The 14940-nt window shown below is 40.4% G+C and overlaps 2 protein-coding genes across 8 annotated transcripts in view; one reads left to right on the top strand and one right to left on the bottom strand.

Annotated features, from left to right (window-relative positions):
* Positions 1-13812, top strand: part of LOC132380042 (platelet-derived growth factor subunit A-like) — an 83755-nt gene extending 69943 nt beyond the window's left edge. For all 6 annotated transcript variants that reach the window (XM_059948526.1, XM_059948530.1, XM_059948527.1 and 3 more), the window contains 3 exons: positions 770-963; positions 9740-9852; positions 13315-13812. In XM_059948526.1, the coding sequence (XP_059804509.1) occupies positions 770-963; positions 9740-9852; positions 13315-13354 (347 nt within the window). In that variant the 3' untranslated portion in view covers positions 13355-13812. The remainder of the gene's footprint in view (positions 1-769; positions 964-9739; positions 9853-13314) is intronic.
* LOC132380041 (pseudokinase FAM20A-like) overlaps positions 9828-14940 on the bottom strand; it is an 83625-nt gene continuing 78512 nt past the window's right edge. The window contains exon 12 of one of the 2 annotated variants that reach the window (XR_009507618.1): positions 9828-11256. The gene's annotated coding sequence lies outside the window, so the exon portion shown is untranslated. Of the gene's footprint in view, positions 11309-14940 lie in introns of both variants that reach the window. The other variant, XR_009507619.1, reaches the window with a different exon arrangement.

Here is a 14940-nt window from a genome sequence, read left to right on the forward strand (position 1 = left end):
AGACCTCTGGTTTTTATTGAGAGCAATAGAAAGACATAGTTTCATAAAGACATGGTTGTCAATTGGTTACAGGTACGTGACCTCGGTGGAGTTTAGAAAAAAAGAGGGGGTGTGGGAATCTCATTGAAACATACTGAAAAGCCTAGACAGAGTAGATGTGGAGAGGGAGTGGAAGTGTCTAGGTCCAGAAGGCACAGCCTCAGAATGCAAAGACATCCCTTTAGAACAGAGATTAGCCTGAGTTTGTTGAATTCATTACCACAGACCACATTAACTGGATGCCAAGTCATCATGTATACCTAAAGAAGGGGTTTACAGGTTCTTGATTAGCCAGTGTGTCAAAGATTACGTGGAGAAAGCAGAAGTTGAAAGGGATAATAACTAAACCAAACTGGAATGATGGAGCAGACTCAATGGGCTGAATGGCATAATTTGTTCCTATGTTTTATGTTCTTACACTGTTGCACACAGACATCATCAAGACTGTACGAAAGTCATATGATTTTATGTTTGCTGGACCAGGCAGAGAGATTTCACAGCTGAGGCAACAGTCACACTTGTGTATTTTTCTCTCTGGGAACACCAGGGTGTGTTGGAGGCTGATGTGTGCAAATTGTACCTCAACCCCCTTCAGAAAACCATCTACTGCCATAACCATTCCAACGTTATTTTATGACGTCAGCACAGGTAAGCTGTGGGGTTGGGAACTTAAACTGAGATTGTACTGTGAAAGCAGTAATCTTTCCATTTTCTCTCCTCGTAATCAAAGTGCACTTCATGACCAGAGCAGGTGGATGCAAAACAAGAGCAGTCACCGTTGATGTTCCTCGGTACAAAGTGGACCCTGCTTCAGTGGGCTTCTTTCTGTGGCCATCCTGTGTTGAAATACAACGCTGCTCTGGTTGTTGTAACACCAAAGCCTATAAGTGCATTCCGTCTCATGCAACGTACAGGCCCTTTCAGGTAGGTACTGAAATACTGTTATCATATTCTCCAACTGGAGCTTTTTATAGAGTCTCAGAAGCTGCTCAGTAACCTGAAAATTACGTCTTGAGAAAGTTCAAACCTTAAAAGTCTATGGCTAGAGGTCATAGGTTAAGGTGAAAGGTGAAATATTTAAGGGGAACTAAAGGGGGGGGTTTTTTCACTCAAAGAGTTGCGAGAGTGTGGAATGAGCTTCCAGCAGATGCAGTGGGTGTGGGTTTGATTTCAACGTTTAAGAGAAAATTGGAGAAGTGCATGGTTGAGAGGGTCCAATAGACTTAGAAGAACAACAGTTTGGCGTGGACTAGATGGGTCGAAGGGCCTGTTTCTGTGCTGTAGTTTTTATGTCTTGTAACTCCAGAAATTAACTGATTTAAAAAAAACACAATGGAGCCAGGGATGCATGTCTACTTTTTTTTTACTTTAGTCAGGTGCTCATTTAAGACATACGCCATTCTCGTACTGCGTAGATGTAATCCGTAATGAATTACGTAAACAAAGCATCCCTAATTAAGCAAAATATTTACAGTATTACTAAAATATTAGTGAGATATTAAATACACTACATTCCTCCCTGCTTAGTGATAAATCCCACTCAATATGGAATGCATCTCAACTGAAAAATGAAATGTAGTGCTCTCCAGTCATTATATAAATACATATATAATGACTAGAGAGCATGTCTATATATGTGTGTGTGTGTGTGTGTATATGAATATATATATATGCACAATCTCAGGTCTGGGACCTCCTCCATTGCGGTTGGAGGAATTGACTCTGAGACTGCAGGAAGTGGTTCTGATGGCTCTGGCCATTTTTCTTCTCTGAGGAGTCTGCTCTCCTCAGCTGATTGTTATGTCAATGTCCACATGATATCAGACACAATCTCCATTGTGTAGAGAGTGGTCCATTTCCGTCCTTAATCTTTCCAAGAGCCCACTTTTGATCACCTATGTAGTCCTTCATCAGGACTGCTTGTCCAGGAGTGAAACATCAAACCTCCCTGTTTGAGGAGCCCTTAATTTGTCGCAGCACGCTCCTTCTGAGATTGGGATTGAGGAGATCAAAGCACGAACGCAAGGGACAACCTAGGAACAGCATGGCTGGTGAGTTGTTGGTTATGGAGTGTGCTGTTCTTGGCATCTTCTGGATGTGTTGGCATCCTGAACAGTGCATGGCAAACTGTTTGATCTGCTGACCTATCCCAAGCCATCAGACAAATCTTTGAGCCAATGCTTTCATTTTGTCCATGCCTACAATGTAGCTCCTCCAACCTTTTAGCTCTCAGCTTGGATGGTACAACAACACCCTATCCTCACATAAGGCAAACTCCATCAAGGGCAAGTTCATCCTGGCACTGGTAAAAATGGGAGAACTGGAATTTCTGATGCAAATTCCAGTCACTTTGGCTGGCCGTGTAGACCTGAGACATTGTGGTCCTATCTGGTTTCCCTTTGGACCATTTCTGCCATAATAAGGAGACTTCTGACCTGCATTAGGGACAATTCGTTAAGAGGAGTGTCCTCTTCTGTAAGTTTTTCAGAATCTCCTTTTCCAAGGTTAAATGGGACAATTCATCAGCAGTTCTCTGATTCATTGTCCTCTTGAATTCAGTCTTGCAATTGTGTCTTCCAAGAAACAGAGCCCATCTCTGCATTTGTGCTGCTGCTGTCAGTGGAACACCCTTCTCTGCATTGAAATAGACATCGGTGGTTGGATCAGTAACAAGGGTAAATTCTCTTCCATACAGGTACTAGTTGAAACGTTGTACACCCAAAACCAGACTCAAGGCCTCTCTGTTAATTCATGTGTCATTAACTCAGCAGTGGTAAGAGAATATGATACAAAGGGGCATTCTCTTCCATCGCTCATAAAATGTGATCTGACTGCACCAATACATCACAAACAAGCTTCACTGGATGATATAGATCATAATGTGTCAGTACAGAGTCTGATGTCCCCATTTCCTTTGTCTTTTGGAAAACACTTCACACTGTTTTATTCATTGCCATTTCTCTGTTATAATGAGCTCAAGGCGGGAGCACAGTAGCCAGGTTTGGCAGGAACTTATTACAGTAATTGACAAATCTTAAAAGAACCACATGTATGACATGGCCATTTGCCTGGGGCATCCAACACTGCTTGAATTTTATCAGCACTGTTGTGTAAAGCTTGTGCGTCAATGGGGTAACCACAGTAAGTGATGCTCGGTTTAAAGAATTCACACTTGTTGCATCATGCTCTGAGCCCATACGCTAATCTTTTTAACACTGTCATGAGATTTTGGAGAAGTTCCTTGTCTCTGGTCTCTGGCAACAACGATGTCATCTAACTGCTTGAGCAATCTTGTAGCACCTGGTCCATAGCTTTTGGTCCGAGTGTAGGTGCAGGTGTTACTGTAGGATTTTGCGCCGAAAGGATCTGAGAGCTGTTTTACGTGCTTAACATAAGTCGCAGCCCTTTACTTCCATTATGAACTAAACAAAAACAGTCACCTTAAACTGACATTATAACGTCAGATACTATCTCTCAAAGTGAATGCAACTCAGTGACAGTGTTTGTGAATTATGTATAACGGTTTCTATTAATACCAGTGTGTGTCATCTGTCACCTGTTACTTTATCCTACACTACTCCAAAAATTAGCTTTTTATAGCAATAAAGCCCTTTGTGAGTGTTTATGATGAGAAACAATTTGGACATTTCGTTCATTTCCATCTGAGTCCACTTTGCTGAAGCATTTCCCTGCAGAAAGGATGCAAAGATATCCTCTATCCTGGACAGAACGGATTTATCTTCTTCAAGTATTGTGTTTAAAATCACCAGAGTCCTGGAAAGACCAGTTTTTCCTGGCTACTGGGACCATTGGCATTGTCCATGGGCTCCACTCAACCTCAGAAAGAATTCCTTCAACCTCCCTGTGATCTAGCTCACTGGCTACTTCTTAAGAAACCAGACATGCTTTGCAAAACTTGGGTACAACGTTTTCATTTAACACTATTTTCCCTTGATAATGTTTACGTTTTCGGACATCGTCCTCGAAAACTGCTATTGCATCATTCAATGTCATTCTTAATTTGCTTTTGGTTGACTCTATCACAGGGGATGTGGCATGCGAATGGTGGGTGGATCTCCAATTGGTTGTAATTGTCTCAGCCAATCATGCCCCCATTACACTGGCCCTCCTGTTTTTACCACATACAAGCCCGATGCGACTTGCTGGTTGTTGTATTTCACTGTTACAAATGTCATTCCCACAGTAGTTATCTCATCTCCAGTATAAGATCTTGATTGGATATCTGCATGAATCTGTCAGAATCTTTGAAATGCCATTCAAACCCATTTTGTCGAATGACTGAAATAGCCAACCCAATGTCCAATTCCATTTTAATTAATTAGCTATTCACTTCTAGTGTAAGCCTTATTGCTTGTTTGCTGTTAGTTTTCACACCGCCAACCTCAAGGCTACCCAATCTGCGTCACTCTCATCATTATCAGATTTTTCATCAACAGCAACAGATTAGTGCTCTTTTTGAAACTGCAATTTGATTTTTATCTTCCCTTATTTCTGTCTGCCTGACGTGCTCTTTGTATGTGTCCTACTTTGTTGCATTTTCTGCACATTTCACTTTCAAACCTGCATTGGTCTGTTATATGTGAACCCCTGCCACAACAGAAACACAAGTTGTCTGGCCAGACAAGTTTTTGTTTTGACGTTTCAAATTCGTTCACATTCACCTTCGTTCCTGACTGCGACTCAGTTGTGTTTCTGCTCTTTTAAACGTGAGTTGTGGTTCAGTTAGGAGCCATTTTTGAACGATTTCCTGTAAGAGTCAACAAACTAAATGTTCTCTCGGTGCTTTAGTGCATCACTGAACTGACAATGCTCAGGCAGCTACACAAACTGTAATGGACTCTCCTTCCTTTTTATTCCACTTATGAAAACTAAAGCATTCTGCAATCAACGATGGTTTTGGTTCGAAATATTCCTTCATTACTTGCGCAATATCAGCAAATCTCATTCTGACTGGCTTGGTTGGAACAGTCGAACTGTTTGCTCTTCCAGCTCTTACACTCAACAAAACTGGCACTCACTTTTCATTGGTTATTTAATTTGCTTCGAAATGCTGCTCAATTTGTTCAGTATACATCACCCAGTTATCTGCTGTGCAATTGAGTGTGTCTATCTTTCTGCTGGAGCCAGCCATTTCTGTTTTACTTATTTATTATTAATATCACCCAATACTCACCATTTATAAATGCGTGAGTTTTGTCCGCTTTCTGCCTATTTTTAGCTCAACCATCTCTCTCTCTCTCTCTCCTTGTGAAGAAAAAACATGCCATGCTTCAACAGATAGGTAGTCGCCTTGGCTGCTTTTTAAAACTATGTTTTCTAACTCCAGAAATTATTTGAAAGAAGAACATGGGAGCCAGGGGTACGTCTCTACTTCATTTTGCTTTAGTGAGGTGCTCACTTATGACATGTAATGACAAATGCCATTCACATACTTGGTACCTAGAAACCATAATGAATTGTGCAAACCAATAAAAATGCTTAATCAAACAGTATACTTAAAATATTACTCAGATATGACTGAAATATTAAATACACTACAGTAGTGTAGTGCTCTTTGACTAAATTAAAACTGTTGCCCATCCAGTGCAATGAAAACTCAAGCAACCTGAAACGCTAACTGTTTCTTTTTCAGGAACACATCTGTTTTTTTTAAATTTCAGATTTCTAGCATCTACAGTTGTCTGATTCCCATCCTGATTCTAGTCCCCTTTGCTTGGAGTTTTGTACAATCCTATTTTGGTGCCATGGTAGACAATAGACAATAGGTGCAGAAGTAGACCATTCGGCCCCTCGAGTCTGCACCGCCATTCTGAGATCATGGCTGATCATTCACTATCAATACCCAGTCCCTGCCTTGTCCCCATATCCCTTGATTCCGTTAGTGCGGCACAAATTACAGCTTGGGGTGCCGGAGTTCAATTCCAACGTCATCTGTGAGGACTCTGTGCGCCCTCCCCATGGAATGTGTAGGTTTCATCTGGATGCTCCCACTGTGCAAATACGTACTGGTTAATAGGTAAACTGTCCCGTGATTAGGCTAGGGTTAAATCGGAGCTTGCTAGGCGGTGTGGCTGAAACCTGCGATGTATCTCAATAAATAAAATTTGGCAGAATGAGGTGGAACAGAATTAGCCAATTGCCACATCAACAGCATGCCCATTGTCTTGAATTGCAACATTTCGATGTTAAATATGTCAATTCTTAGAATGCAATATCCTGTTCCTGGATTGGAGAGAAATGGAGAGAGGGCACCTACATTTATTTACAATATTAGCTTCTCCTCCTGATTTCATATTTCACCCTCAGTATATTAGGGCAGGTGGGGCTCGTCAGCCTTGGACAGCAGCCTGCCAAAGAGAAGGAAAATTGATTTTAACCCTCCACTGCCGCGTGGCCATACCCCCCCATGGGAAAGGCTTTGGGAGTAAACCCTGAGGAAGAAATCCGGAGCCGGGGTCCCTAAGGCAGTCTGATGTTGTTTACAACTTCACTCTGGCAACCTCTGCGACGACACTGGTGCCGAGCTGTTTCAGCACTTGCCCTTCCCTTGGATGACATCAGTGATATGGAGAACTCGAACCCGCTGCATGGGCAACAGCCCGTTCTTCAAATCTTTCCGCCCTGGAGAGGACACAGTCCACCAGAGGCGCAAACCCATGACCCCCTTGGATTGACGGTTGTCTACTATATATATTTGAAGAAGGGTAAACACTTGAGCTATTTTGTCACAGACAGTCTCCACAGGCATTAAGTTAGATCAATGTCAGTTTAAAGTGCTGGTGTTTGCTGAAGGAGATCAAATCTAATTTCTTTATTCAAACATTTTCATGGGACATTTTACAACTCTTTGAATTTTTTGCTTGAAAGACTGGGGCCAAGGAATAGGGTATTATGTCCTGTGTTTGAGGAAGCAGAGAAAGGGTTGCTCTAACTGACAACATCATCTAAGTAGAGATTCAGAAAGGTGCAAGAATTGGTATTTGAACACATGAAGACACATAGTGGCTAATGTGAAATTTCAGGCCTGAGAATGGGAGTGGGAGAAGGGCAGGCAGTGTGCATCTAATTCTGGTTGACTGACCTATTAGTATTCAACTTTTTAGTGGCTTGGATCTCTAAGATGGAGAATCTAAAGGAAAAGAGACAAGAAGAGCGTTAACCCAGAATTTATAAGCTGAAGTGTAAAGAAGCGAATTGAAAAACTAGTTTCAGCAGATGGTAGATTGGTATTACTGTAATAAAAATGTAAAGAGCTTGAGGCAATCTGTAGGTTGGGCACCAGCTGTGGAGAGAAATATCATTAATATTTAATGCTGTATTTTCCTTTCATGTCAGAGTCAGAATCTGAATCAGGATCAGAATCAAAATCAGGTTTATTCTGTGCAAAATTTGTCATTTTGTGCAACAGTACAGTGCAATGCATATAGAAAAAAATCACTGCAAGTTACAATAAGAAATATAAAAAGTAAGCAGTGCAAAAAGAGATCAAAGTAGTGAGGTAGTGTTCGTAATCTGCTTGGAAATCTGAACGTGGAGGGGAAAAAGCTGTTCCTAAAATGATGAGTGTGTGCCTTTGGGCTTCTGTACCTCCTCCCTGATGGTAGTAGTGAGAAGACAGCATGTCGGTGTAGTGAGGGTCCTTAATTACAGATGACAGCTTCTTGAAGCGTTGCCTTTTGAAGATGTCCTTGCTGGTGCCCATGATGGAGCTGGCTGAGTCAATTAAATGAATATCAACATGAAATATTAATTTTATTTTCTCTCCGTAGTGGCTACCTGACCTACAGAGTACTTCTAACATCCTGTTTTTATTTTGTATTTTCAGCATTTGCAATATTTTGATTTTATGTTTGGATAGTTGAGCTAATGACTCCTATAGAACCTGTGACAGAAAACAAGAAAGGAACTTGTCCTAACCACATTTGTGCATAACACCTACTCATTATTGACCAAACTTAAGCAACCTGGCACGTATTGAAACACATCCTTGTAAAATGAATGTGCTTACATTGGACATGTATAAAGTTAAATTTAACTTCCTAATTTAGATCCAATAACTAGATTGAAACAAAAGTGTCCTTTTGCTGAAATTATACTCTTTTAGAGCATAGCACTAGTAAATACTAATCAGCCATACTATTTAAATAGCGGGCAGACTGGGGTTAATAAAAATGTTCTTCAACTGTTGCCCAAAATAATCAGAAGGCTCAGGTTAGATTTTATTCTATTTTAACCCACCCATCTTGTAACAACCTCAATACTAAGAAACTGAATAGTTACTTCTTGACCACTTCCCTCCCTCGGTTAATCTGTCTTAATTTATTGAATTCATGCACAACACAGCTGGACTGCACAAACTTTGCAGCCCTATTCTTTAACTCCCGATGCTGCTTGTTGCACTCCAGCCTTGCTCTTATCCTTGTGCTTTAGCCCTTCAGGGCGCCTTTCCCAACACATTTGTCTGCACTGTTCAGTGATGTCCCAGTCTCAGATACTGGGAGTGCCAGACACCATCCCCTGCAGTCTCCAGCCAGTCTCATTACTCAAGTTCAAAAAAATGTGTCTGAATTGCAGTAGGTGAATATATTTCCTGCAAATGGAATGGCTTGAAGTTCCCACTTGGCACAAAAATTTCCAGTGAGCATTTCCCATTAAACCACTTGTTTCACAAGTATAATATATATTGGATGACTCATTGGTGTATTCTATATACTTTAATATGTGAATTATTTACACTTGTTTAATTCCTAATCAATATTAATGTACAAAAGGCTTTTGTTTACAGTATTATTACTGAAATCCCTTTAAGGTGAGTATCCTTTAATTTGTTAATTTTATTCCCTTGAATATAATTAATCATCCTGGTCATTTATTTACTCTATATGCTGAATTACATTAAGTCGTAGAACAGAAACAAGCCCCTCTGCTTATCTAGTGTACGCCAGCCTGGTTTTCTGCCTGGTCCTAACTATCTGCACAGGAACCATAGCCCTCTATACCTCTGTCATCCACCTATCTATTCAAACTTCTCCGAAACATTACAATTGAACCTACAATTGGCATTTCAGTGACAACTCACTTCACACTCACAGTACCTTCTAAGTGAAGTAGCTCCCCTTCAAGACTCCCCTTAAATATTGCATCTTTCACCCTTTAACCTATGACCTCTAGTTCCAGTCTCACCCAGCCTGAGGGAGAAAAGTTTGCATGCATTCTAACCTATGGTTTATTCCTTGTCCAAGTAATTCCCACTTGCTTCCCGTATGCCTTTCCTGACACCCCTCACCAAGTTCCTGTCCGTAATCCATTTCGCCTTTGCTTTGGGATTCACTTCTCCCCATGTTGCTGTGGAGGGAGTTGCTTCTGTAAAAACTATCTCACGTGCAATGTGTACTAATGTTCATATAATTATCAAAATTATATTTTTTTATTCAATGGGTTGTGAGATCTGACATGTGCTTCCTGTGGAGGTACAAAACAAATATATATCTAACACAAGTCAGAAGCTAGAACACATATATTGATTATTGCAATTGAATTACACTCATATTCTTCAAAGGTTTTATCAGAGGAATATGTATTGCACTATTAATGTCATTACCTGTGTTTTGTTTTAACTTTCTATGCTCTCTAAAGAAATATTGATAGAAGCTCAGTGTACTGTTCTTCATTTGTACAGATAGCAAAGATAACTTATCGATATGGTCGGAAAGAACTCACCATTCACACTGTAAGCATCAGAGAGCATCTAAGCTGTAACTGTACAGACCTAGCAAAGTTAAATCACTCAAGGTGAGAAACTGCGTGGAAATGTCTAATGGAGTCAATGTTATGCGGCCTTTACTCTAGGGTGCTCTGTGTAACAGTGTTTTGGAGACAATCAGCACAGAACATATCTTCAGATGTATCATTTTCTGATCCACATCCAATATTCATTGTAGAGGATGATACTAGAACTGCTATGATAAATCAGTTAAACCAAATATGTCAGGGAAACAAAAGAAATGAGAAATGATTACAGTAGTATTTAGTGCTTTTCAGTGGATTCTCCAAGTGCATTAACAATAAAAAAATAGTTTTATACCATTATTCATAACCTAAGTGCATCCAAAGCTGGTTTGCCATTAAGGACAACTGTTGTAATGCAGAGAATGTGTAAATTAGACTGTATGAAAGAGCTGCCATTTAATCAGTGAACAAAATAACTAGATTATCTATCTTTAATGATGTAGGACCATGTTACCTTACAACTTCTGTTCAGTGCTGATAGAATGAAGCCCTAGAAATTGGACCAAGTGACAATGGTGATATTTCCAAGAGACCGCTGTGTATGTGAATTAGAAGGGTACTTGCTGGTGGTGCTGTTTCCACGTTCCGGTTGTTCTCACATTTCCGGGTGATAGGATCACAGGCTTGGGAGGTGCTAGTCAGGAAACGTAGGCAAATCTAGAGGCAGAGGATGATATCTGATATACCAGCCTTTGACCTCCAATTCCTCACAGAATTCTGTGTTTGCCTGAGCCCGTGTGGAAATCTGAATCAAGCTAAGATGTCAACAGCTGCCAACTGCTGATTCCCTGAGGAAATGTCGGTTGCCAGGCAAAATGATTCCACCGTCCAATGTTTCAGATCAAATGTCATTTAACGGAGAAATTCACACTGCACAGTCGTTGCGGATTATCAATGACTTTTCCTACACATGTTAAGAGATGAAAAAGTACTCGCTGGGCCCACCATCTGGTTTTTGCTTGCTTCCCCTCCCAGGCTGTTCTGAAGCTGGATCTGCTGCTCCCTGGATTAGTCTGATGGAGTCCAAGCTCTCCCAGTAGCTGTATCAGAAGCAACAAAAATGTTGTTTGCTCTGGAATTCTTCAGTTATTTCTCTGGCAGACTGTAGTAACTCTGTCTTGTTTACCGAGGGTGCAACTGCATTCTTTGGTAAATTCAGTGAAAGTTCAGCAAGCAAGAGTTAAAGAATGCAGTAGGCAAAAAAAAAACAACTGCACACAAGAAACCAATTATTTCCACTGCTAAATCAATGGGATTACTCCTGGTCATGGTTAGTTCAGAGTCCATTCTTTGAACTTAGGTTTGCAGACTAACTAATTTCAAAAACACGAGAAGATCTGCAGATGCTGGAGATCCAAATCAAAACGCACACAAAATGTTGGAGGGACTCAGCAGGCCAGGCAGCATCTATGGAAAAGAGTAAACAGTTGATGTTTCGGGCCAAGACTCTTCATCAGGACTGGAAACAAAAAGGAGACTTTATTACTAATTTATTTTTATGGTCTCTCTAATTATTATTCTGAGGAATTTTTGACTGAACATAAACTCTATTAGCACTTGAATACCCACCAAGTGGATTCACTAAGAATTCTGGGCAGGGGAAATGATTTTTGTAACTGATGTAAGCAATTTTTTTGATTGTATATAGTTTTTTTTCTCATGATTTTAGTGAATTGCTGTAGAGACTCAAACCCAGAAGTGATGACAGTTGTCACATTTCACCCACAGGAGGATGGCCTTGAGCAGTTCATTTCAATCTGTTATTTGGTCACAGAAGATATACCTCACAATGCACTTGTTCAACAGGAGCTATTGGGGTTCAACAGGAAGCAGGTCTCTCGGCTGAGATCACCCCAGGAATGCCAAGATAAATCATAATGTTTTTTTCTTTGGCTTGTTTGAAGTAGAAACGTGCAACCCCCCCCCCCCCCCATAATTTCACCTTCAAATCTATTGTGTACTACTGGCCCAGATCTTGCTTTACCCTGATAAATTGGTATTCTGCAGTATATGTGAACATGGAATCCATTCTCGGTTGCTTCTGTGAATAGGTGACAATTACAATGAACGTTGTAGATTGAATAATGAAATTATCATTAAAGGTTTATTTTGACACCATTCATCACCTATTTCTGTTTCTGTCAATTTGCAGGAACACTTGCGCTGCCCATTCACATAAATCACATCAGTCTGACTCCTTTTGTATAACCCGAGCTTCCTCCCCAGGGCTAAATTGGCTCCTAATTTGGCAACAGGCATAAATTTTCCAATTGTCTTGACCTGATGAATCTACACCTCTTCCCTGGCCTACCCCACTCTGTTAAAGTATTGAAAAAGATTCTATAACAATATTTGTGTCAGTTATTTTGCCTTATTCCAGTCTCCATTTGACCTTTTGACCACCTGTCTACAAGTTTTCCTACATTCACCTGAGTTACCCCATTCACCTTTTCTCCTGAATAATCTATGAAGAACATTCCCATTTTCCATTCATTCATCCAGGGGCCTATATTGCTGTTTTGAGTAGAGGGTTTATCATGGCCCTGCAGGACTGACATACAGTTTAACCTTCCTACTAATTTTATTCTTTCCCCTTAGTAATAAATCGTAAGATTCTATTGGTTTTTCTCATCACTAGAGTGCCTGTCTGGTGGCTTTATGCAATTCACACACTGGGACACCCAGATCATTCAATGTCTCAGTACTCTCATCATTTAGATATCATGTATTTTTATTTTTCCTGGCTTAATGGAAAATACACCTTTTCTCCATATTGTACTACATTCGTCATATCTTTGCCCACTCACACGCCCTACCCATTTCCGGATCAAGCGTAAGAGCAGTAAATTTAGTGATTGAGGATTGAAACATTCACCGCTGCTGTAAATAACAATCAGCACTCAGTTCCTGGACTGGAGTAGTGCTTCACCTAGTGGCGACAAGAGAAATAGCATTTTTTTCCCCAATGAATCCCGAGCAAATAACGTGGATTAAGCAACATCTAATGCTGTCCTGAAACCTTATATGCATTTTCATTACCTTCTAAATCATGTCATTTATCGTGTGATTAAAATAAATTCCTCCCCGATCACCAGAATTTGTGAAAAATGGGTTCCTTCATCAGCAACTAACACTCTCTGCTCAACCACTGTTAAACACGGCTCACAGTTTCAGCCTCCGGTAAGAGCTACCTATTCCTTCATACTGAATTGTGTCAGATTTCACACTGATCAGACCTTTAACTTCCAGAAGCGGGAATGAGGATGAAAATATTTTATGCTCAACGTGTACAAGTCCCAGGAATGGTTGAGGCTAGCCATCAACCTTCCACTTTAGGAGAGACCTTATTAATCTTAGCTGCAGTCAACCATTGGTGAAATTGTTTATATTGACTAACTCAGGTCCTCGAGTAAGTGGTACAATTCAATCAAGCCGAATATCATAATCATATATTTTCTTTTCCAGGTTTCCCTCGAGGTATTACAAACAGTCAACTGACAACTGAGAGGCAACCTCACAGCCAATACAGGAGCCTACAAAGCACATTAATGAGAAACAACTAATATATTGCATGCATTAAAGAGGCAGTATTCTCTCTCACTCTTTCTGGACTATGGGAGCATCCTTTCTTCAAAGCTGGCTCAATGAAGAACAGATGGAGCTGGGACTAGTGGGATGTTGTGTGGATTCTCAATTACTGGGCACCCTGCCAGGTCCACTTGTGATGTGCAATGACAGAGAGAAGCTTCCCCGTCTTTCCTACACTTCTCCATGGTCAACTTGGTGACTTGCAACAATTCTACAGTACGGAGAGAAGTGATCCTCAGACTAGGGACTGAGGATAAGAGAGACATTTTGTTTACTTTCTAAACTTTCATTCTGCTGGTAAGGGGCTTTTGGTTCACACTGAAGGTTTATAACAAAATACTTTTAAATGATGTATAATAAAACGTTCATAGCTTATTTTCAGTCTGGTCTTCTTTCCTGCAAAGCAAGTGTAAATACAGTTAAGTTACTACACAAAGCAAGGGATGATGAAATGCCTTGAGTTAAATGGACAATGTATTCTATCAGCTCACCTAGATATTAATGTTGAACTGGGAACATCCAACGTATCTGGGCTTCTCCAAATTGGATCTCTTGATCATTTCCCATTTTATTTACTCTGCCATTGGTGGCTGTGTCTTCAGATACCAGCATCCCAAACTTCGGGAATCACTCCTTACACTAATCTGCCTCTCCATCTTTCTTATAAATGTTTCTCCAGACTCACCACTTTGAACGTGTGTTTAGCCTTTTGCATCACCTCCTCTTCAGGTCCAACCTAAGTTTGTCTTAGACTGCTATCCTGGGAGGTGACTGAAGATGCTTTGGTCTTCATTAATGGAAATTGTTGTTGGTATTAAGTTCTGAATTATTCAGATAACCCAAGCACATCTTTTGACACCACAAAAAATGGATTATAAATGATTAATTCCCCAAATCATTTTGAAATATGAACTATATGAACGTGTGTGTGTGTGTATAAAATATCTTATATACATATACACACGTATTATTTATTCATTTGGTGATACAGCCCTTCTGGCCCTTCAAGACATGCCACTCCAGCAACTCTAACCTAATTACAATGACCGATTAACCTGCCTGTGTGACTTTGGAACTGTGGGAGGAAACTGGAGGACCCAGAGAAAGCCCGTGCATTCCACAGGGAAGACGTAGAGAGGCCCCTTACAGAATGGTACCCGGATTGAATTCTGAATTCTGGAGCACCCTGAGCTGTAAATGTGTCGAGCTAACTGCTACACTACCGTGGTATCCAATACAAGTATGATGGTGAATGTTGACTGTGATTCGAAGTTTTAAAACCATCTTCAATTGGGTTGCACAGATGATGAACCTCCTCTGTAAACTTCATGTAAATGCCTATGTATGTTTGTATTCTTTTAAAATACAGCAAAAGAATGCAAGCTGCAGGTTTGCTCAAATTAGTGTTTTGTTTATTGAGCCCACCGTATTTTCAAACTAAATTCCCAACGTTGTGGAAATTCTTGACCAATAGCTTTGGACCATCTCATTCGCTTTATACAC

This window comes from Hypanus sabinus, chromosome 23 (genome assembly GCF_030144855.1).
Source record: "Hypanus sabinus isolate sHypSab1 chromosome 23, sHypSab1.hap1, whole genome shotgun sequence".
Classification (NCBI taxonomy): domain Eukaryota; kingdom Metazoa; phylum Chordata; class Chondrichthyes; order Myliobatiformes; family Dasyatidae; genus Hypanus; species Hypanus sabinus.